At 46.9% G+C, this 21,842-nt stretch overlaps 2 protein-coding genes across 8 annotated transcripts in view; one reads left to right on the top strand and one right to left on the bottom strand.

The window, feature by feature from the left end:
* RTN4 (reticulon 4) overlaps window positions 1–3,874 on the top strand; it is a 72,237-nt gene extending 68,363 nt beyond the window's left edge. For all 3 annotated transcript variants that reach the window (XM_011237865.3, XM_019792852.2, XM_011237873.3), the window contains 4 exons: window positions 1,644–1,713; window positions 2,218–2,264; window positions 2,476–2,534; window positions 2,887–3,874. In XM_011237865.3, coding sequence (XP_011236167.2) covers window positions 1,644–1,713; window positions 2,218–2,264; window positions 2,476–2,534; window positions 2,887–2,929 — 219 coding nt within the window. In that variant the 3' untranslated portion in view covers window positions 2,930–3,874. The remainder of the gene's footprint in view (window positions 1–1,643; window positions 1,714–2,217; window positions 2,265–2,475; window positions 2,535–2,886) is intronic.
* The window catches only part of EML6 (EMAP like 6), a 278,507-nt gene continuing 260,172 nt past the window's right edge, over window positions 3,508–21,842 (bottom strand). For all 5 annotated transcript variants that reach the window (XM_034659141.1, XM_019792847.2, XM_034659142.1 and 2 more), the window contains 10 exons: window positions 16,225–16,433; window positions 15,215–15,372; window positions 14,532–14,646; window positions 12,733–12,921; window positions 11,099–11,271; window positions 10,519–10,681; window positions 8,857–8,960; window positions 8,021–8,174; window positions 7,513–7,613; window positions 3,508–5,941 (listed from right to left, as the gene is read on the bottom strand). In XM_034659141.1, coding sequence (XP_034515032.1) covers window positions 5,917–5,941; window positions 7,513–7,613; window positions 8,021–8,174; window positions 8,857–8,960; window positions 10,519–10,681; window positions 11,099–11,271; window positions 12,733–12,921; window positions 14,532–14,646; window positions 15,215–15,372; window positions 16,225–16,433 — 1,391 coding nt within the window. In that variant the 3' untranslated portion in view covers window positions 3,508–5,916. The remainder of the gene's footprint in view (window positions 5,942–7,512; window positions 7,614–8,020; window positions 8,175–8,856; window positions 8,961–10,518; window positions 10,682–11,098; window positions 11,272–12,732; window positions 12,922–14,531; window positions 14,647–15,214; window positions 15,373–16,224; window positions 16,434–21,842) is intronic.

The following is a 21,842-nucleotide window of genomic DNA, read 5'->3' as shown; positions in this document are numbered from 1 at the left end:
TGACAGTTGGTGGAGGGATCCCAAGTGTGGTCCTAACCTGCAGTAAATTGCTTATTAGAGTGTGAACACCTTAATTACTGCTTGGTACTGAGCTCATGATAGATTTTATTGAAAGAATGAATAAATGGAGGAATGAATATATGCTTTAGTTCAGGGGTCTGCAAACGACTGCCTGGCTCATGGCCTGTTTTGGTGTAGCCGCTAAGAATGGCTTTTAAATTTTTTAATGGATAATTTTCAAAAAATTTTCAGAGACAACATTCAAAGGATATATGAGAGCCCATTTGTGCCCCGTAAAACCAAACATGGTTATTATCTTACTGTCTTGATCGGAGAGGTCTGCTGATCGCTGCTTTAGGAGATGGAGGTGCTGACTCCACGCGCCTTTTCATTGATACCGTGTTGCCTGTACCTGACTGATCACTATAGCTGGTGGCATTGTGTTACCTACTAATTAGGGCAGAGCTAATGCCAGACACATGAAGGCCTTTAATAGAAAGCTAAGGAATTACTGATTAATAAGAATAAAATCCAGACTGATTTTAAGTCTTCCAAGAACTGCTGAGAACATGTCATCGAGTCTGTACTATATGAGGTCAACCAAATTTTAGAACTAGAAGAAAACTCTGAAATCTTCTTGTCCAACCTTTCATGAACAAGGTATGCGGAGGAAATAAAGGACTTATCAAAATGAAATCCCTTTTTAGAACAGCCTTTCCCTAGCTGCTTTCTTTGATAGTTAAAAAAAGTCTATGGATTTTTAAGACCATGACTGCTGAAGTAGGAGAATTTGGTTAGTTCCCTGCAGTTCCGCGCCCCTTGAGGGAACAGTGAAAGCTGACCTCAGGCGTGGTTATCAAACCTCTCTGTTCTTGTCTGCGTCTGCTGGGGTAATAACAGTGCCTGCCTCACCAGGTTGTTAAGAGGAATAAATGAGTTAATATTTGTAAAGCATTTAACACAGTGCCTAGCCCTAATATAGTAAGAACTATATTGGTGTTTGTTAAATAAATACAGAAGGCAGTGGCTTAAAGAATATTAATGGTCAGTTTTATTAACAGGTATACAAGTTTGAGGCATCCTCGTTTTCAGGGTTAACTATTAAAACACGTATCACTGTACAGACAACGCCTCTGATCCTTCATAAAATATTAGAAATTAAAAATTGGTACCTGAAACCCCTTCTCTCTGATCATAAATATTCCCCACCCCATTCTGGCTTATTCAGCTGAGGTTTTAGTGTCGGAATCATTCAGCTCACGTGGATCTTGAAATACTTGTTAGTGCTTTAAAATCAGGTTTAATAGTGAATTCTCATACCTTTTCAGGCTTCCCATTTAAAAGCTAAGTGCTAGATCAGAGTTGAAGAGGTAAGGTGTATCTTTGGCACGTTCTCTGGTCTCAGAGAAAACAGTCAACTACTTGGTGTAGTATAGTCCAGAGAAAATGAATCAAATCTATCTTAATTAGGATTCTGAAATTTCGAATTGAGACTGGTGACTTACAGGTGAAATGTCCTATTACTTCACCAAGTCTTCAACGATTATGCCTTTGGTATGTTGGCATTTAGATGGGATGCATCTGTTTGAAAGCTTCCGCTTTGTGTGAATTGCTTTTAATAGGCTAATGTTATTTTCTTACAGTTTGCGGTGTTGATGTGGGTATTTACCTACGTTGGTGCCTTGTTCAATGGTCTGACACTACTGATTTTGGGTAAGTCTCCAAAACGATTTGAAGGAAAAACAGCACAATAAGAGATTGTGTGCAGCAGCGTAGAGACGTTTTAGTGGAGAAAATTGTTATATTGTAGGGAAGATGTTTGAGGTTGTGAGCTCTTCAAATAACTTGCTGACACTGATATTGTATATTGAATTGCTACTTTAGTTCCTGAAGAATGCTCCAGTTCACAGTGACAAACAGATGGGTGCTGGCCTCACCTGAGGGTGCAGTCATAAACCAGACTACTGGGGGTTACCTGTATAAGGTCTGTGGGACAGGATTTTAAGCTAGGAATCGTTCCCGCGGCATCCCTTGGTTCGTTCCTGCATTCCCCTTGAGTGGCTCCCCACCAGCAGGTGCCTCCAGGAGAACCTTGGGTATTTATTCATTCATTAGGAACACTGCCCGACTGACGAGTTTACCAGTTAGGTGTCGTTTCAGTGTTTGCTCCCTAAATCATACCGGTCTATTGTAAAGGTTGTGTATTTCCTTTTTCAGCTCTGATTTCACTCTTCAGCGTTCCTGTTATTTATGAACGGCATCAGGTAATTTCTTAACTGTAGCTTTCAGAATGCAAGCCCCACCGTATTAGGTAAAAACAAATCTATCAGTGCCAGTTTCCAAAGCCTTATAAAAATGAAAAATGTGGTTTTTTAAGCCTTTATTAAGCCTTTAATTTGCTGGAACGTAGTAATGGTTAACAAGATTCCTTAGCAATGTTAATTTTCTAGTGACTTCTTTATACCTCTCTTTCAGGTGCAGATAGATCATTATCTAGGACTTGCGAATAAGAATGTTAAAGATGCTATGGCTAAGTAAGTATTTAGAATAACCCCCCCCCCCAGTTAAGGATAAGACGTGCTGGACTTGGGAGAACAAAATGTAGTATTTTCATCTTAAAGGCATAATCATAAAGTGTGACAGAATTGCTAAAAGATTTTTCTCTGCATTCGGATCATTGATTTCTGTGTTTGCTCTGTGTTGTATTTAAGGCTTTAATCAGGAGGCAAGGTGGCAAAAACCACAGCTGACAGTTTGACAGCCTTAGGATTTCCTGTCTTGTAGAAGCCGAGCAATACACAAGTAGTTCTTGAAAGACAGCCTTTTTAAATACTTAAAATTGAAAATTATTTCCATTGACCTTTTTTCCAACCTTTTCATTTGTAGAATCCAAGCGAAAATCCCTGGATTGAAGCGCAAAGCTGAATGAAAAAGCCAGAAATCACTAACAATAGGAGTTTATCTTTAAAGGGGATTACTTGGGGGAGGGTCAGGGAAGAAGGAAACCTTGACGTTGCAGCTTCCCAGATCTTTATTTTTAGCAATGCGGTGTCTGAGGAAAAATTACCTGTCTTGACTGCCCTGTGTTCATCATCATAAGTATTGTAAGCTGCTATGTATGGATTTAAGCCGTAATCATACTTGTTTTTCCTATATGAGGCACTGGTGAATAGACAAAGATCTGAGAAAGCTGTACATTACACTTTGTGGCAGGCAGTCTTGCTGTTGTTTTTTTTTTTCTTTTCGGGAATCGCAGAGAAAGGAGCTGAAAAAAAATAATCCTTTTCACAGTTTGTGCACTGTGTATGGTCTGTGTAGATTGATGGAGATTTTCTGAAATGCAATGTTTAGACGAGATCATACCACTAAGCAAGACTGAAAAAGCTCGCCTTTCTGGTATGTTCTAGGTGTATTGTGAATTTTACTGTTATATTAATTGCCAATATAAGTAAATATAGATTATATATATCTCTATATATAGTGTTTCACAAAGCTTAGACCTTTACCTTCCAGCTACCCCACAGTGCTTGATACTTGAGAGTCCTTGGTTACACGTGTATAGTTCCAAAGCACATAAGCTAGAAAAAGAAAATCCATTTATTTCTAGGAGCACTACCATCTGTTTTCAACATGAAGTGACGCCATGCACATAGTAAACTTCACTGCACAGACTTACTCTAGTTCATTTTGTCATAAACTCGGAATCTCCGGACTGAATCTAATGCTTCCAAAAATGTTGTTTGCAAATATCAAAACTTGTTATGCAAAAACCTATAAAATGAAGATTTATACGTTTGTGGTTTAAGCTGTACTGAATCTGTGGAATGCATTGTGAACTGTAAAAGCAAAGTATCAATAAAGCTTATAGACAAAGTCTGTTTGGTATTTTGGTTCCATGAAACGGCAGCAGCGTCCAAGTGGACACCAAGAGTAGCCTGCGCTTCCCCCCGGGGAGGGGGCGCTGGGGTGCCTGGCAGCGTGGGCTGCAGCTCTGTCTGCGTCATCCAATGTATTTGACACGTACCAAAATGTTTTCAAATAATTATGTATTTCTTAGACTTTGCTAATTGAAAATAAATTCATGCACCAATATTTTAACATAGAACACAGTGCAGGATTGATGAACATACATAAAATCATACCATAAAGGTTTACAAATAAGATTTAAGAAGTTTCTTGACACAGACACTACTGCTCTTTAAATATAGTTGTACATATCCTCATTGATCAATTTATTCTTCCACATGGTTATTTCAATGCACAGTCTGATTATTACGAAAGGTTAGTGGTACAGTATAGGCAGACATGGTTATCACTCAGCATCACCAGTCACATGGTTACACAAAACAGAGTGAGGACGGCACAGGGGCTCAAACTGGGGACCCAACAGCCTATTAGGGGATTAATGTAAGGCATTCATAACTGGGCATAGAAAAATAGCTTCGTGAGTGATCTAATCCACTTAGAATGCGGAAGCACTTCTGGGGTAAATGTTAGTCTATTTAATTGAAAATGCTTCATTTCACCTTTCTCTAAACTGACAACTGCAAATAGCCAGGAACTCAAGCCCCAGAGTTTTGCTTCACTGACGGGAAGGACTAATTGGTATATGTGTGCTCAGAGTCCCCAGTCCCTCACCGGCCTTCCTCGCGGCGTGTGCGGTCCACCCCTCCTGGGGTCAGCGGTGAGCCAAGAGTGGAGTGTGCCCGAGGCAGGGTAGGGATGTCTTCGGGTTAATATTGTCCAGGTCACTTTTTCTGTCATTCAGCCAGCTCTGAGGAACTCTTAAGCTAGCTTATTTTGTTTTATAATCTTATCAAATATTGCTTGGGCTTAGCAATTTGTTCAGCAGAGATTTTTTTTTTTCTTTCTTTTTATCTGGACTTGACCTATATAGCTTACCTGAACAAATCCATGGGGTCAAGCCAGCCCCACTCTGGGGGTGGTAGACCCAGTGCAGCCTCGGGTCACCTTATTTATTACCATTTTAGGATTAAGAGTTCATCCTCCTAGACCCACTTGAGCTTTTTTCCCCTCCCCCCCTTCTGTTTTGTAGTAGAGGTTTATTTTACTTCAATTTGGATTTTGTAGGTTTGGCACTAAACAGTGAAAACCCATTTTTACCCCCTCCCTCCTGAATTTCAGTTTCTTTGCTGCTCACCTGCCACTATTTCCCAAGCAGGTAACCGATGTCTTGCATTTAGGAAACTGACATAAACACATGACATGGGTGACAGACCAGGAATCTGTTAAGGGTCCTGTAGCCCTCCTCAGTTTTGAAGTTTAGCACCATATGTAGAAAGGAGAAAATTTGTGGGAGGTGAGACAGCAGCCCACACAACTGGAAACTTTCAAAGGCACTTAATGGATATAAAACTCTGCAAATGAAACGTTAAAAAAGTAAGTTTCTCAACTTGTTTGTACATGGCTCATTTGGTTTTAGAAGCTCAATGTGGAGAACGGAGGCTATCGATACAGTTCTGGTCCTTAGGTGCATCTAACTGAAGCTGTCTTAACTCATTTGTAAAAATGAACATTTTTAAAGTATATAGAAACAATAGCAAAACATCTTTTGTAAAAGTTTTGATGCAAATTAAAAGCTACATATTGGTTAGGGTAACTGAGGCTTGAAATTTTGTCAGTGGGCTACCTTATCAGATAGGATTTTTTGTCAGTGTGGTTAGTATGTGGTCTCAGGAACAGAGGCAGGCACTCCTCACATGTGAGAACTGACCTTCTTGGCATCACAGTTTCGCAGAGGATGGGAGCAGTCACCCCTCTTCGCCGGCGTGGGGGGGGCTTGTGCGGCCTGCGGCGACACGGGCGTGGCCAGCAGCTGGCGGCACGGAGGGGCCCTGGAGTGCCTCCGCAGTGGCTGGGGGGTAGCAGCAGCAGCAAGAAAGAGGTTTCTGGCATTTACAGACATCGCCACACAAATACACTGAAAAAGCAGATCAGACATTGATCTTGCACGGCTGTCGAGTGACCGAAAGCAATCTTACCAAGTGCTCCAGACTCAAGCTCAGGGGATCAATTTCTAAGGACGAACCAGGGGTCTTCCCACCAATTAAAGACCTGTTTTTTTAAAATGGCCTATTGTTTTTTGGTTCGTTTGGCTCTTTCAGCGCTGAATGTAAGAACTTCTGGCAACCTGACTTCACACTCTCGTTACCACTGACAAGGTTTTATCAGCCCCACTTGAGTAGAAGAGCCCTTGCTAGTGTTCACGCAGACCCAGGGATCACAGTGCGCTCCCCTGACTGCAAAGGCCTAGGCTCCTGCATTTTAAAGGTTACTTCTAAGCCCTTTAGGGTATCACAAGTGCCTTCGGATCTCCTGCGCTGGGGTGACCAGTTCACCTACGTCTCTCACTGCTAGCTTGTTCGCAGTCTGGCGGGGGCGGCTCTGAGGGGCTGTTCCCACCCCACCGGGAGTGGCCGGCAGAATTATCTCGAGGGCGCTAAGTGGCAGCCGCTGGCGGCACCACGGACCCGAGACCGAGCTCTCCCGTGGGCTATCAGAAAGCAGCTTTTGGGGGTGTTCTCTGCACCATCCTTTTGGACAGCAACTGGGTTGAATTCTCTTCTGGTGCCTTTCCCACAACCCCTTTCACCACTAAAAATATCTGGATTGCTGTATTTCTTCTTCATTCTCACCCCCCAAGAGTTTTGCTTGGGCTGAAATGAAACCAATATTAATGTTGCAATAAAGCCCTTCAACTACGTTAGAGGCAGAGAATGAGAGTTTAGGAACCGCCTCGTCCTGTTGGTCCACAATCCAAATAAGGAATGCCCCTGGAAGGACAAGAGAAAGAGGCCTTGGCAATGCTGAAGAGGCTGATGTCATCTCTGGAGCAGGCTGGCGGGGGTCCTTCCAAATCACTGGAAGGCCAGTCACGCCTCACACGGAACCCCGGGCCTGTCTCACACTGAGCCGTAGTTTAGGTCAAAAGCAGCCCCGTCCAAACGGCCGGCTGAGGTTCTGCTGCTACTAACTAGCGCTGGGCCTAATAGCTTCACTTCCCATCTGATCTCATGTAAAATTGGGGAACACCCTTGTTTCTTAGGGTAACTGGGGCTTACCACTCTTTTTAAACCTCTCTTGGTTGGTTGTGGATTGATCATCCATCTTAAGAACTCGCGATCAGCTGGAAGTTAGGAGTTAAAAGACCTATATCCGGATCGAGGTCATTTTAACCTGATTATACGCACGGCTGCCATGGGCTGCCTAGTCAGCCATCTTGGGTCCCTCTCCCCGAACCAGCAGTGCTCAGAGTAGCATTTATGCCCTCCCCTTCTCACCAATCCCAGGACAGCTCTAGTGGGGATTAGGCCCATCAGGTTTTGGGTTGGGGGTCATCAGAGACTAAAGACCATACTTGAAAAGTCCTTGTCTTCATTAGGATGTTAACCCCTCTCTGTGCCCCTGGGAGGGACTGATTCCCGGGACACCTGACGTGGGGACAGGGAGAGAGAGTACCAGCCAGGCCTGGGGAATCCGAGCCAGTCCTACCTGCAGTCATCTCCTCCAGTGCTGACCACATACTTGTCGTCATGAGAGAAACGGATGTTCGTCACGTGAGCGGAGTGGCCAAAGTAACGTTTATGTTTGGCCTGTGAGCAAAAGTGAACAGACAGCTGAGAGACCCTGCCCCTCCCAGGAACCACAGACCACGTCCAGGACTCCTGTCTTCCCCTCCTGGAATCATCTTCACTCCTGCCATTCCCATTTGGTCCGGACATTTCTGTTAGCCAGCCTTTCGCTGACTGGCCTTCCCATCCATTCTTGCCTGAGGTGGCCAATGTGTACACCTTCCATTCCCCCTTCCCCCGGCTTCCAGGACCTCCCCTCCAGAGGGAGATGAAACTGTTAGGGATCACCAAATCTCCACAGGGCCGGAACAAGATTCCTCTTGTTCTAGATTCTAGCTGGCCATCTCAACGCGGCCCCTACCTCCTGCAGTCTGCAGAAGGAAAGAGCCCAGAGGCAGCGCAGGGAGGTTACTCTGAGGAAGACTCACAAATTTTTCTGTGCATGGAAAATCAAAGAGCTTCACTAGCCCGAAGTCATCTCCGGTAACAATGTTGAGGCCAGCATGGGTCACACACGCGCAGTTGACATCAGCCCTGTCTGCATTTCGTGGCCAGATGCCAATGACTTCATCCCCCAGAATGCTGTTTGAACGAGAAGAGGAGTCAGCAGGGGAGGTGGGAGAAGGCTCCCCACAGTCAGGCATCCTCTCCCAGGGATGAGAGGCAGAAAGGGCTATTTTGCGTCATTCACTGTGATCACGTGGCTCTTCTGTCCCCACCCCTTCTGTGCACTCAGCCTCGTTCTTACTGTTCTGCTCTGCCCTAGTCCCTTGCACCCCAAAAGAAAAGTCACCCTCATCTTTGATTCTGTCCCTCATCCCTCTAGTCCTCCCTTCTCAGTGTGCGCCTGCTCGGGCACCTTTAAGCTCACAGCTGGGTGGTGACCTTTCCCTCAAACTGGCAAGGCCCCCTTCCTCATGCTGCTAAGTGGCCGTATGGGCCGTCCAGTGCCTCCCAGCGCTGCACGGGCGCTGAGCACGGAGCCCGGAGCCCATTCCCTTTGCACTTGCTGGGTGCGATTGTGCCCTGGGAGGATGACCAAAAGGAGCGGCTTTGCATTTCAAAAGCCCCAGTGGGACCAAAGCCAGTGGCCTGAACTGGTACCAAGAAGCCTTCCGCCAACCACCACCCCCCCACCCCAAAGACAAGACAGCTCCATCTCTGAGTGGCTTCACATCCTGGCCACACACAAACTTGGAGACCGAGCCTGGCCCAAGAGGCTCCCTTGTGACCTTTTCCTTAAGAAGTGTTTTCGTCCAGTCACCTTGTCCAGGAGGCCCAGGTGATCTTCTCGATGACCATAGCTTCAGTGACCTGCTTCCCCAGGGGGACCTCATGCACCTGGCGCTTGTAGGCTCCTGTGGACACCTGCGGGCAGAAGGCAACCATGTCCATCAACCATCTCCCCAGTTCGAACGGCTCCCCTTTCAGTGTGCTGTTTCCCAGAACATCGGCCAGCCTCCAGATCCCCAGGATGTTCAACAAATCCAAGTTCAGCTTGAGGCTGCAAAGCCTGTGGCCAGCCTGCAGCAAAATTCATGTGAGCAGGACATTTTTCCATTCATTTTCTGGTTCTTTTCCGAAGTCCTAAGGTAGTGGTTCCCCAGATGTGGTTCCTGACCAGCAGCAGCAACTGGAAAGTTGTTGGAAATACATATTCTTGGGTCCCCGCACCAGACATTCTGAGGGTGGGGCCCGGCAATCTGTGTTTTAACAAAGCCTCCAGGGGTTGTCTGATGCTCCAAGTTCAGGAATCCCTGTTCTCAGAGGAACAGGTCCTTTGGTACAGAGGTGGGCACGTCTTCTCATGGACACCAATTGATGTAGATGATTTCTGAAGCATCTTTCTTGAGAATATTCCAGGGGGAGATAAGCTTTTTCCAGAAAACCTGCAGCCACTTCTACCCCCGTGGGTGCCTCTACCCCGGCCCCTCTAGGTCTTCCTGCTGTTCATGGAATGTGCTGAGATCTTCCCCACCTCAGGGACTTCATACAGATGGCCCGGAAAAATGTCCCCGCCTCTCTTTGTTGGCTAACTCCTACGCATCCCACAGACCTCAGCTTAAATATCACTTGTGCGGAGAGGAAGTGAGTCTAAATTCGGCGCCTGTTAAATGCTCTCAGAGCACCCTGTACTTTTCCTTCCCAGCACATAATCACAATTTGCAATTATATGCACATTTTGTGATTATCTGTTTAACGCTTGTCTTCTCCATTACGGGCAAGCTCCAGGAGGACAGGGAGCAGGCCCCTCTGTCCACCCGAAAGCCTAGCGCAGCGCCGGGCTCAGTAAATCCTCGTTGATGAACGGGCGCCCTCTCACTTCGCAGCGGGTATCCAGCTCCGGGCCGGCTCCCTAACGCCTAGTATTTGTTCAGAGTGCTGGGTAAGACATCGTTCTCTGTTCAGCTCTAAGTCCCGAAGGTGGGACCCCTCTTCATCCCTTCCCAACTGTCTGTTCCCCCAGGAGAGTGAGGAGCCTCCACTCCAGGCCCAGAGCTCGGGCCCCAAGTGTGGACAGGCCGCACTCCCCAGATGCGGATTTGAAATGACGTGTAAGAAGCCACAGAGGGTCAGGTACAGCCCCGGGGAATCTGACGTTAGGAAGCGTTGAAGGGGAGGCGGCAAGGGGAGGACTGAAGTGGGTTAGGGCTTATGCTGCCTGTGTTTCTTACTGAAGGACAGCTCTACTTTCTAGAATGCTCGTTCTTCAACATTCTTCAGTTCTCTAGACCTCTGCCCTTTCCTTAATCAAGTCGGGGGAAAGGAACTGCACTGAAAGGGTTCCTATGAAAAGGAAGTTAGTGGACAGCCCAGCACAGAGCAAGCCCTCAATTACCATAAGCCGCCACCGTGGTTGCTGCGGCTGGCAGCATTATTATTATTATTATTGGTTACCCTGGAGAGCATCAGAGCTGAAACCTACCTGGATGTATCTGCCATCTGCTGAAAAATCCATCTGAATGACAAAGCTTGGAATATCTTTGCAGTAGCCAATGCGATTCAGGCTTGTGCCCTGAGTGAGGTCATAGAAGTCAACTGTGTGTTCAGAGGAACCAACGGCTAAGAATCTGCTGTCTGGGCTGATTCTAGAAAAAGCAATCCAAGAGCATGGTCCGTGAGAAGGGCTGTTTGGGCTGCTCAAATGTGAGGTCTCGCTGGGAGGGGCCTCCCAGGCTCAAAAGCAGGGGGATCTCACTTCATGACTCTCACACGGTTACCTTCTCTGACATTCTAGGGAATTCAGCAATTTCTCTGGGTCCGATCCCATGGCAGTAAGGAAACGGATGTAGCCTTAGGCAGAATGGCATGGTACATGTAGTTTTTACTTGGTAAAAACTCTCATGGAAATCAGCAAAGACGTGTCTAAGAATTCCTGTGTGAGAGTCTGCCTCACAGCTGGCTCGCTGAAAGGGACCCTCACAGCTGCGTTCTTCAGTCCAGCCCCGACCCTTCCGGAATGGGAACCACCCTTCTTCTCCCTGCCCAGCCCACCTGCTATGTACCTGATGTCTTGGATAGCAGATTTCCGGTCTCGTTTCTTCCCCCAGACTTTGAGGCTGTTCACCAGCAAGATGACAAACTCCCCGTTCTTCATGCCGATGGCCACCATCTCCCCGTCAGGGCTGTAGGCTGCGCACCGGGCCGCATGGCCCAGGGTCACCTTGTTCAGCAGCTTCTACATTGATACAAAGTAACAACATCGCCTGAGCCCTAGGCTGGGCTCCCAGGGAAATGCTGCCCCCAGGCCGGAGTGCTCAGGCTGTCTCTGCGGCCACTTTGGGCCTCCAGACCCCTTGCTTCGCAGAGCAACTGTCCCTGAGGAGCCGAGGAGGCCAGGTTTTAATTAGAACAGCTTGGGAGACAACACGTATCGGGGCAGAGGTTGGTGCACTGTTTCTGTAAGGGGCTTGGCAGTCAATACTGCAGGCTTCGTGGCCCCTACGATCTCTGGCAACCAGTGCGTTCTGCCAGCGTGGCACCAAAGCAGCCGTGGGTGCCACGGTTTACTTTGTGGGAACAGGCAGCAAACCAGGCCGGACCCGCCAGCCTCAGACTGCCCACCTCTTGCTCAGGAAAAGAGCTGCAGCTTTCTGCACCTGTTGGTTCAAATCCTGAATCCTGGCTGTCACTAGCTGGATGCGTTTGCGTAACTTCCCCATTTCCCATTTGAAAAGAAGTGATATTAATACTGCTTATGCAAGGTTGCCGTAAGCATTAATGATCGTGTATGTGAGGCATCTGGTGTGAGCAGGTGCTCACTAAATGTTAGCCATCGTTAACGATAAATACAGTAAATAATTATGAAAATTAACGTGACTATAACAACCATAGTTAGGCTTTTGTATATCTGTTCTTTGATCCTCACACTGAAAATACGAATGAAATATTTACTGGCTATTTTGTGATGAGCCCAACTATTTTAATTATTAGATGTTAAATAGTTGTTTTATTTTTTAATTTTTAAAAATTTTTTAGAGAGCACAAGCAAGCTGGCAGGAGGGGCAGGGGGCAGAGGGAGAGGGAGAATTCCAAGCAAAGTCCACACCCAGCACAGCACCCAACGCGGGGCTCAATCCCACGACCCCTGAGATCGTGACCTGAGCCGAAAGCAAGGGTGACACGCTTAACTGCCTGAGCCTCCCAGGCGCCCCAACTACTTGTTTTAATATCAGATAAGACTTGGTAACCGTAATTTTCCCCCAGACTACTCTTTGCTATTTTTTCTTCAAGATGAATTTTTTTTTATTTTTAATTTTTTTCCAAACTCCAAGAGGAACTTATTTGGGATTTTGATTGACATACTCCATTTGGGAACATCTGGTGTTTTGAATCATTTTTAGTCTTCTCATCCAGGAAGACATATCTCCTTATTTTTAAGGTTTTGTGGACTCTTCTACGACACGAGAAAAACCCTTTTCAGGTGACTCCTGTACTCCGGTTATGGATGAACACGCAGCTAAAAGGCAGATGGCTTGGTGTGTGTGAGCGGGACGTTCGTTATTAGGCTTTCAAACTTAATTGCTGACCCACTGCATCCCCCATCTCTGGTCTGACACTGGCCAGACCTCTCCTCCCCTCCAGGCTCTGGCCAGGCCCAACTGCGGCCATCCGAGCCCGGGCAGAGAGGGCCCCTCACCTTGTCAGCCAGGTCCCAGATGCGGGCTGTGCCATCGTTGCTGGCGGAGATGAAGATGTCCTTGGAGGGGTGTGTGGCCAGGCCCCAGATCTCCCCTTCCATGTGCCCATCAATCAAGATGTTGGAAGCAGCATTTTTTTCACCAACTTCAATTATTTCTCCATCTTTGGTTCCTACTAAAATTTTTCCCTGTTGCAATAAAAACATTAGAAAGAAGATAAACATTGTATGCTCCCACTCCTATGACGTACTAGTCCAATTCACAGAGAAAAGTCGAATGGCGGTCGCCAAGTGCCGGTGGGAAGGGGAAAGGGGCGTGAGCACTTCATGGGTACAGAGTTCCAATTCTACGGGATAAAAAATGTTCTGCGGGTGGACAGGGGCGACGGTTGCCCAGCAATAGGAACGTACTTACTACCGCTAGACGGCACACCTAAACATGGCTAAAATGGTAAATTGTTACGTTATCTATATTTTGCCGCAATTTAAAATGAAATAGTTTTATGGTCTACTAGAAATCTAGTGGGTGTGCGACTGATAGACAAATAGATGAAGATAAATAAATAAATAAATAAATGAATGAATGAATGGGATCTGTATTTTAAAGAATAACTTAGAGAAGAACACAATTAGAGCAAAAGGGAGAGTGGCTCTGTTGGCATCCGTACTGCCACGGGAAGGGCCAAGGGGGTTCTGCTGTTCACTCAATCGCCCAGCCTTACGTCACCCCCTCATTTTTCCTGTTCTCCCTCAACCCTGGATGAGAGCGTTAGCAGAGTTCTCCATCATCCGGTCTCTGCCAGAACATTCCACAGACGGCAAGCTCCCTACAGAGCTGGGCAGCCAGTTTCTGCTGTCGGATAGCTCAGGTTCTTCCTAAATTCTCCCTCACACTGAACAAGAAGCCGTCTCCTGATGACGTCCAGGCTCTGGGCCCAGTTCTGCCTTCACCTCCTGGATGGCTCATTACCCTACCGGACGACTGCCATTTGTCTATTTAAAAACATGGCTCCCAATTTCTAATTATGGAGACTCCCAGTCATGTCTGCCTTTTTTTATGAGGAACATCCAGAAGCCACATTCTCAGACTGATAATAACTCAAAAATATAAACACAAGGTATAAAACAGAGGTTAAGATTTATTTTCAAGTACCTCAGAATTTCTTGGGGAATTAAAAAAAGAAAGGGAAAAAAGGAACACACACATCACGACTAAGATCCTGATTCGGCAGCTCTGGCCAAGAGCCTGGACATCCATATTCAAACAAAACACAACAGAAGAAGGACAACAAAAAACCCAACCCTGCGTTGTTTCTGATATTCAGCCCAGGTATGACTTGAAAACCTATGGCTCTGAGTCAGATAGTCTGATGGCCCCTTCCCACCCCCTTATTGACCTTGTAACTGTGGACACAGGCAAATTATTGACTATCTCTGCACCTATAGTAATAATATTATCTGTAATCACAGCAGCTAACATCCCCTGAATGTGCTATGAGCCAGGCATGAGGAAAGGCATCATGCATTATAACACATGTGATCCTCACAACGCATGTGCTGGAACAGAAAGGTTAAGTAACACACCCAAGGTCACAGAGCCAGTGCTACTCAGAAGAGTTGGCGCCTGGGTCTGCTGGATTCTGCGAAGCCAACTCCCCCTCCTTCCCCGCCACCTGGCAGCGCAAATCCCACCTCGGAGGCTCGTTGTAAGGATTCAACAATTCAGCCCAGGCAAAGTGTCTGGCTGAACTCTCACTTGAGCCCCAAGGGGACAGCTGGGGGAAGCCCAGCCCACTCACTTTGCCCCGGCACACGGAGCGCACGCACTCCACCAGCTGCCCCGTCTCCAGCTGGAAGGCCCGACAGCGCTTCATCTCCTGGTCCCACAGTTTCACAGCACCTCCTTCTTTGGTCCTAAAAATGATCAAGAGGCACTTAGCATGTTGGCTCTCATCCTAAGACTTGCCCATGACACTCCAGGTCCCCTGTCCCTATCATCAAGGTCACAGCCACTGGGGTCCAGCAGGATGAGTGGTTACAACCATTTGGACTGGAAGATTTCCTGGAATACTTTCAAAGGCCACTATGGTAGAAGGAAAGAGGACTGCAATCTAAAAAATCAAACCATGTTTTAATCAGATCAAACACAAAGAGAAACGTTTTTATGTTTCTCTGCTTCATTTTCACATCTCTGTCCCCACAGGAACTTCTCTCCCCTCCTCCCCAGCCTCCTGTCCCCCAAAGGGCTACGGAGAGGAACACCTGAAGACCAGCATCGTCACTGGGGTTGACCGTGAAACCACCTCTCCCTTTCCCTGACTTGTACTTCTGAAAGGTCGGAGAGAGAGTAGACTGATCTCCCTGCTGCAGAAAAGGTGGGAGAAGGAAAATCTGCATTTTTCTCCCAGTGGGAAATGCTTCTGTCACTTTCTCCCAAGACGGTAAGAGAAGACCAGCTGTCCCCAGAGGAGTTTCAGCTTACGGCCGCTCTTTGCCACCGGTCACTATGAGTCCGTCCCGAAGGGTCGTGTACATTGTGAAGACGGGGCCTGTGTGAGCCTTGGCCACCAGCCGGATGAGGAAGTGGTCCTTCCACACATAGACGTCTCCATTGATGGCACCCGTGAAAGTAAGGTTGTTCTGTAAACAAAGGGACACCCTCCATACCAGGACACTCACAGCAGCCCTCAAGAGGGTCTCCTCCCAGCCACCTGCTCCTCGGTTAGGGAACCAGAGCTAGAGAAACATAAACACACATTTAAACTGACCTTCTGTGCTAAGGCAAGGCAAAAAGACTTGACAGGAGACCACAAGGCACATATGATAAGAAAATCACCCGGCCTTGAAATTCACTCTCTTGAGTTGGTTTGGGGCATTTGACTTCCTCACTGTGTGCACGTCTGCATGTAAATGAACTTCCATCCTGGGATCCAGCCCCAGAGGATTGCAGAGTAAGGGGTATGGGGCAGGACTCCAGCCCAAACTTTCGTGGGATCATGAACCAGGTGCATAAATCCACACCTGCAAGACCAAGAGTTGGCTGGGTTTCAGAATGTCCCCAGAGGAGCCTGTGTTGGCTGAGGGTGCCCCACAGCCTATGCAAGGCATCAGCTGGGGTATCTGGGGCATAAGAAAGCTAGGAGGAATCGGGAGGCTGTCCGGATGGTAATCGGTCCCCCAGCCTCTGCACCTGTCTAACCCATGCCTTACTTATAGCCTTGCAAGTCAGTCTGCCTCTAGAATGATGAAGCTCCTGCCCTGAGTGGGGGCCCTACCTTTTCTAATGAATATTTTGAGGGGAAAAATAGGGAAAAATACAGTCAACTCACCCGTCTGTGCTAAGGAAAGGGAATAATGGTTGCAACTAAGCCAATAAAGGAGAAAATGGGGAAATAGCTTTCTCACTGTTTGCAGCTTTGTAGCTATCGGTGCCCCCCATGCCCACGCCCAGGGATCAGGGTCCCCTCTCAGGAAGCTTCTGCTGGAACTCACAGCACCGAAGGCCACGGAGAGCATCGTCTGCATCTTGGCAGCCTCCATGGACCCGATGACCCCTTTCTTGTAAAGCAGGGCGCTGCCTGCCAGGGTCCAGAACTTCATATGTTTGACCCCGACAGACACAAATTGGGTGTCTGAGTCGGGGCGAAATTCCACCACAAATATGCGCTCCAGGTGACCCCCTCGGCTGGCAACCTTGGCCCCTGTATGGGTGAGAGAGTCTGTTGGTTGGGGGGGGGTCCTCCCATACTCTGGGCCAGGCACTGAAGCACAGTTCAGGATGGCGCTCCATCCCAGCAAGGCCCAGGGTACACTGCAGGTGTGTCTTCTTCCTCAACGGCACCCTCCCCACCTCAGACACTGCTCTCCAAACAGGAGAGAGAGAGGCTGGGAAATTTCCAGAGCAGCAGTGCTGCTAACATAACCCCCATCCCACTCCACCCACACAAGCCACATCCAGGCACCCAGGAACACAGAAGGAAGGGATGGCCCCAGAGATGGAAGCTTCCAGATATGAGAAAAGGGCAAAGGGCACCCTTCATTTCCCCGCCTCTGGTCTCCGAACTCACCACAGGATTCCCACCCACAGGAAGCTGAACCCGCCCTTGGAGTGTAAATGGAGACTCCCACTCCTTTAGCCAGTTCTCTATTCCTTTCCAAGATTTTCTGCTTTCGTGTTCTTAAAAAAAAAAAAAAGTCCTTCACATTCCTTTCTCTTTCATGGTTTTTGGGTTTAAAAATTCTACTTTTTATACTTAATTACCAGTTTTTTCCTTAACCCCATTTATGTGTTTGACTCATCTGAGGAGCTTTAACTTCTGTCCTCAGAGTGTCCCAGCTCCACCCTTTATTTGTAGAGCAATTTTGGGAAAGTTATTTTAACTCCCCAGTGCCTCAGTTGGCTCATCTGTAATTCGGGGATAATAAGACTTCCCATTTTATAAGGTGTTGTGAGGATTAAAAGATCTGGGACAAGTAAAGCCCCAAGAGCTGAGCTTAGCACAGCAACTGTTCGGGGAGCATCCGCTGGGGCAGTGGACATTCTCCCCATTGGGTCTAGACCTGCTGGCTCGTCTTTCAGCCTAAATCTTATACCCATCTGTTTTTACCTCATCATTGCTTTTCAGCCTTCGAGTTTTTAATTTTTATTTTAAATTTCTTTCCATTTTCTTTGAACTTATTCTTAATGTTTTAGTTCCAATTTCCTCTTAATTATCTCCTCTCCCTATTTGCTCAAATGTACTTTTTTCTTCCCCTCTTCCTCACTTACATTTTTTTAAAATATCCCAATACAGTTAACATCCAGCATTATATTAGTGTCGGGGGTACAATATACTGATTCCACACTTCTGTACATTTCTCAGTGCTCATCACAGTTAGTGTTCTTTTGGTTATCTTCACCTATTTCACCGTTTGTTTGTTCGTTTGTAAGTGGCTCTCCAGCAGAGTGGTGGTGGGTGGTAGATTCTCACACAGCTGGGCCTTTGGCCCTCAGTCTCACCCCCTGCCCCCAAGCCCTTCCCAGAAGTGGCGGGGGAGACCCACACGGTAATGCTCAGGGCAGTCAGTCTCAAAAACCATGAGAGACTATGGACTCTGGGAAACAAACTGAGGGCTTCAGAGGGGAGGGGGGTGGGGGACTGGGATAGGTTGGTTATGGGTATTAAGGAGGGCACGTATTGCATGGAGCACTGGGTGTTATACGCAAATAATGAATCAGGGAACATTGGATCAAAAACTGGGCTTGTACTGTATGGTGACTAATATAACAAAATAAAAATTATTAAAAAAACACAAAAAAACAAAAACAAAGACTTCCCTACCTAGGTAAGGCTCAGAGGCTTGAAAACTCCCAATTCCCAAGGATACCATAAGCCAAGTTAAAAGACGAACACCACAAGGGAAGAAAACATTTGCAACACTTACAGGAGACAAAGATGTAATGTGAGCTATCAGTAAAAATACTACACATCTTAGGAAAACATGAGCAACTCTTGGATGGATGGATGGATGGATGAATGGATGGATGGAAAGATGGATAGATATCCATACATGTATTTTTTTAATCAGGGGAAATTATAGGAGAAATCATTTTGCTGAACAGCAAGTTAAAAAAAAAGATAATTACTTCCACCTTTTCTTTTCTTTTTTTTTAAAAAGTTTATTTATTTATTTATTCGACAGAGATAGAGACAGCCAGCGAGAGAGGGAACACAAGCAGGGGGAGTGGGAGAGGAAGAAGCAGGCTCATAGCGGAGGAGCCTGATGTGGGGCTCAATCCCATAACGCCGGGATCACGCCCTGAGCCGAAGGCAGACGCTTAACCGCTGTGCCACCCAGGCGCCCCCTGCACTGTCTTCTAAGACACTGTTTTTTCCTGGTTTTAATCCATGGACCCTTCTAATTGTGGAGGTGCCTTGTCCCGCCTTGCATTGGCTTCTACGTTGCTCAGAACAGGTTTCATTCAAGTATCAAGGATCTGACAACATGCATTTTATATAATAAGCTCATTCTGTGCTCAACTTTGTTTCTTAACTACACACACACACACACACACACACACACACACACACTCACTCACACCAATGGAGTTCCACAAAAACAGTCCTTTAACAAATGAAGAATGAATAATATACTCTCTAATGGTAACCAAAATGTAGATAAACCTCCCTCAAAACTGTATCATCTGTAAGCAGGACTTGAAGTGAAGGAAAAACCACACAATATCGGCTCAGAAGAGCTGGTGGTTGGTGACCAACCGTTAGATATTACTGGCTCAGAACCCTTCTGCAGACACCTAAGGGCTCGTTCTAACAGAGACAATGGGAGAAAGTTCCCCAAGAGAAGGCTTTTCTTGGTCATGTTTAAAAGCTTATTTAGGGGGATTGAAAAAAGATGGCAGAGGAATAGGGGTCCCCTTTTTCAGCTGGTCCCCTGAGTCGAGCTGGATACCTACCAGACCGTCCTGAAAACCCACGGAATCAGCCTGAGACACAGGAAGATACATCTGGATCTCTACAAAACATCTCCAGCACTGAGTATTGAGGTACGAAGCGGGGAGCCGTGAATCAGCACACAGATATCGGAAGATTAACGGAAGGGGGAGGGAGCTGCTGCGCTCGGGCACCGGGAAGCAGTAGCCACCTGCCCTGGGGAGTGGGCCGGACTCGTGGACGGGCACCCGTGAGAGAGCAGACTGAGACCGTGAGCCTGGGAATGCCTGCACAACCAGATGGAAAACCGGAGCTCCGGAGCACACACTGGAACCGGACTGATACAGGGAGCTCGGGAGCGCACGCGACCAGACTGAAAACTGGTGCTCCAGAGTGCGCACGAACCACACTGAAACAGGGAGCTCAGGAGAGCGTGTGGGAACCCGGCGTGGCTGGTGGTGTTAGAAGCACAAAGGACAGAGACGTGCCAGCCCTGGAACTGAGGGCTGGGACAGCAGCTAAGGGGCGCACAACCCGGGACACTGCAGGGTTTTTAGCAGCACTGACAGTAACAGAGTTAAAGTGGCCAAGAGAGCTCCGTGGAGAGCAGACTGCGATCTCTCTGTTCTGACACAGAGGCTAGGATACAGCCACTGCTGCTCTGACTCTCAGAAGAGTCACAGAAAACCGCCAAGGAAAGCCGCCAGAGAACAAAAGCCTGGAAATACCAGCTCANCCTGGAAATACCGGCTCACAGTGTGCCCAACCCCATCCCCCCTTGCAGGGGACACAGAGACTCTACCCAAACAGGGTTGCCTGAGTATCGGTGTGGCAGGCCCCTCCCCCAGAAGGAAGGCTGAAAAATCAAGAAGCCCACATCCCTGAGGCCCCTATNAGCAGACTGCGATCTCTCTGTTCTGACACAGAGGCTAGGATACAGCCACTGCTGCTCTGACTCTCAGAAGAGTCACAGAAAACCGCCAAGGAAAGCCGCCAGAGAACAAAAGCCTGGAAATACCAGCTCACAGTGTGCCCAACCCCATCCCCCCTTGCAGGGGACACAGAGACTCTACCCAAACAGGGTTGCCTGAGTATCAGTGTGGCAGGCCCCTCCCCCAGAAGGAAGGCTGAAAAATCAAGAAGCCCACATCCCTGAGGTCCCTATAAAACAAGGGCACACTGCCTGGGTCCTGGTCAATAATTTGGGCTCTGGGCATCCCCACAACCTCTCCTCATCAGAATGACGAGAAGGAGAAATCCCCCCCCCCCAGCAAAGAAAAGACAATGAGTCTGTGGCCTCTGCCACAGAACTGATGGATATGGATATAACCAAAGTATCAGAAATGGAGTTCAGTGTAACAATGGTCAAGATGATGTGTAGACTTGAAAAAAATATTAACGAAAATATTAACAAGATTATAGAACCTCTAAGGGCGGAAATGAGAGTGAATCTGACAGAAATTAAAAATGCTATGACTCAAATGCAGTCAAAACTAGACGCTCTGACGGCCAGGGTAAATGAGGCAGATGAACGAATTAGTGAATTGGAGGATGGGATGGTAGAAGAGAAAGTTAAAACAGAAACTTGGCTCAAAAAAAAAAAAAATCCAATCTCAAGAATGTAGATTACTGACTCAGTGAAACGTTCCAAAGTCAGAATCATCGGNGGGTAAATGAGGCAGATGAACGAATTAGTGAATTGGAGGATGGGATGGTAGAAGAGAAAGTTAAAACAGAAACTTGGCTCAAAAAAAAAAAAAATCCAATCTCAAGAATGTAGATTACTGACTCAGTGAAACGTTCCAAAGTCAGAATCATCGGCATCCCCGAGAGGGTGGAGAAAGAGAGGTCTAGAAGAGATACTTGAACAAATTGTAGCGGAAAACTTCCCTAATCTAGCAAAGGAAACAAGCATTCGTGTCCAAGAGGCAGAGAGGACCCCTCCCAAGCTCAACCATGACAAACCTACGCCACGTCATGTCATACTGCAATTCGCAAATATTAGATCCAAGGATACAGTATTGAAAGTGGCCAGGGCAAAGAAATTTCTCATGTACAGAAGCAAAAATATCAGCATAACATCAGACCTGTCTACACAGACCTGGAATGAGAGGAAGGGTTGGCAGGATATTTTTAAACCTCTATCCGAGAAAAACATGCAGCCAAGGATCCTTTATCCAGCAAGGCTGTCATTCAGAATTGATGGAGAGATAAGGACCTTCCAGGATAGAAACTGACCAAATTCGTAACCACGAAACCAGCCCTACAGGAGATATTAAGGGGGGGGGGTTCTATAAAAGTAAAAAGGCCCCAAGAGTGATACAGAACAGAAAGTCACAATCTACAGAAACAAAGACTTTACAGGCAACATGACATCATTAAAATCATATTTCTCAATAATCACTCTCAATGTGAATGGCCTAAATGCTCCCATAAAACACCACAGGGTTGCAGATTGGATAAAAAGACATGACCCATCCATATGCTGTCTATAAGAGACTCATCTTGAACCTAAAGATACATCCAGACTGAAAGTGAAGGGATGGAAAACCATTTTTCATGCCAATGGACCTCAAAAGAAAGCTGGGGTAGCAATTCTCATATCTGACAGATTAGATTTTAAACTAAAGACTGTAGTTAGACATACAGAAGGACACTATATTATTCTTAAAGGATGTA

Source organism: Ailuropoda melanoleuca, chromosome 4 (genome assembly GCF_002007445.2).
Source record: "Ailuropoda melanoleuca isolate Jingjing chromosome 4, ASM200744v2, whole genome shotgun sequence".
Lineage (NCBI taxonomy): Eukaryota > Metazoa > Chordata > Mammalia > Carnivora > Ursidae > Ailuropoda > Ailuropoda melanoleuca.
The sequence above is the reverse complement of the archived record's forward strand: the minus strand, read 5'-3'. Positions and strand labels throughout refer to the sequence as shown.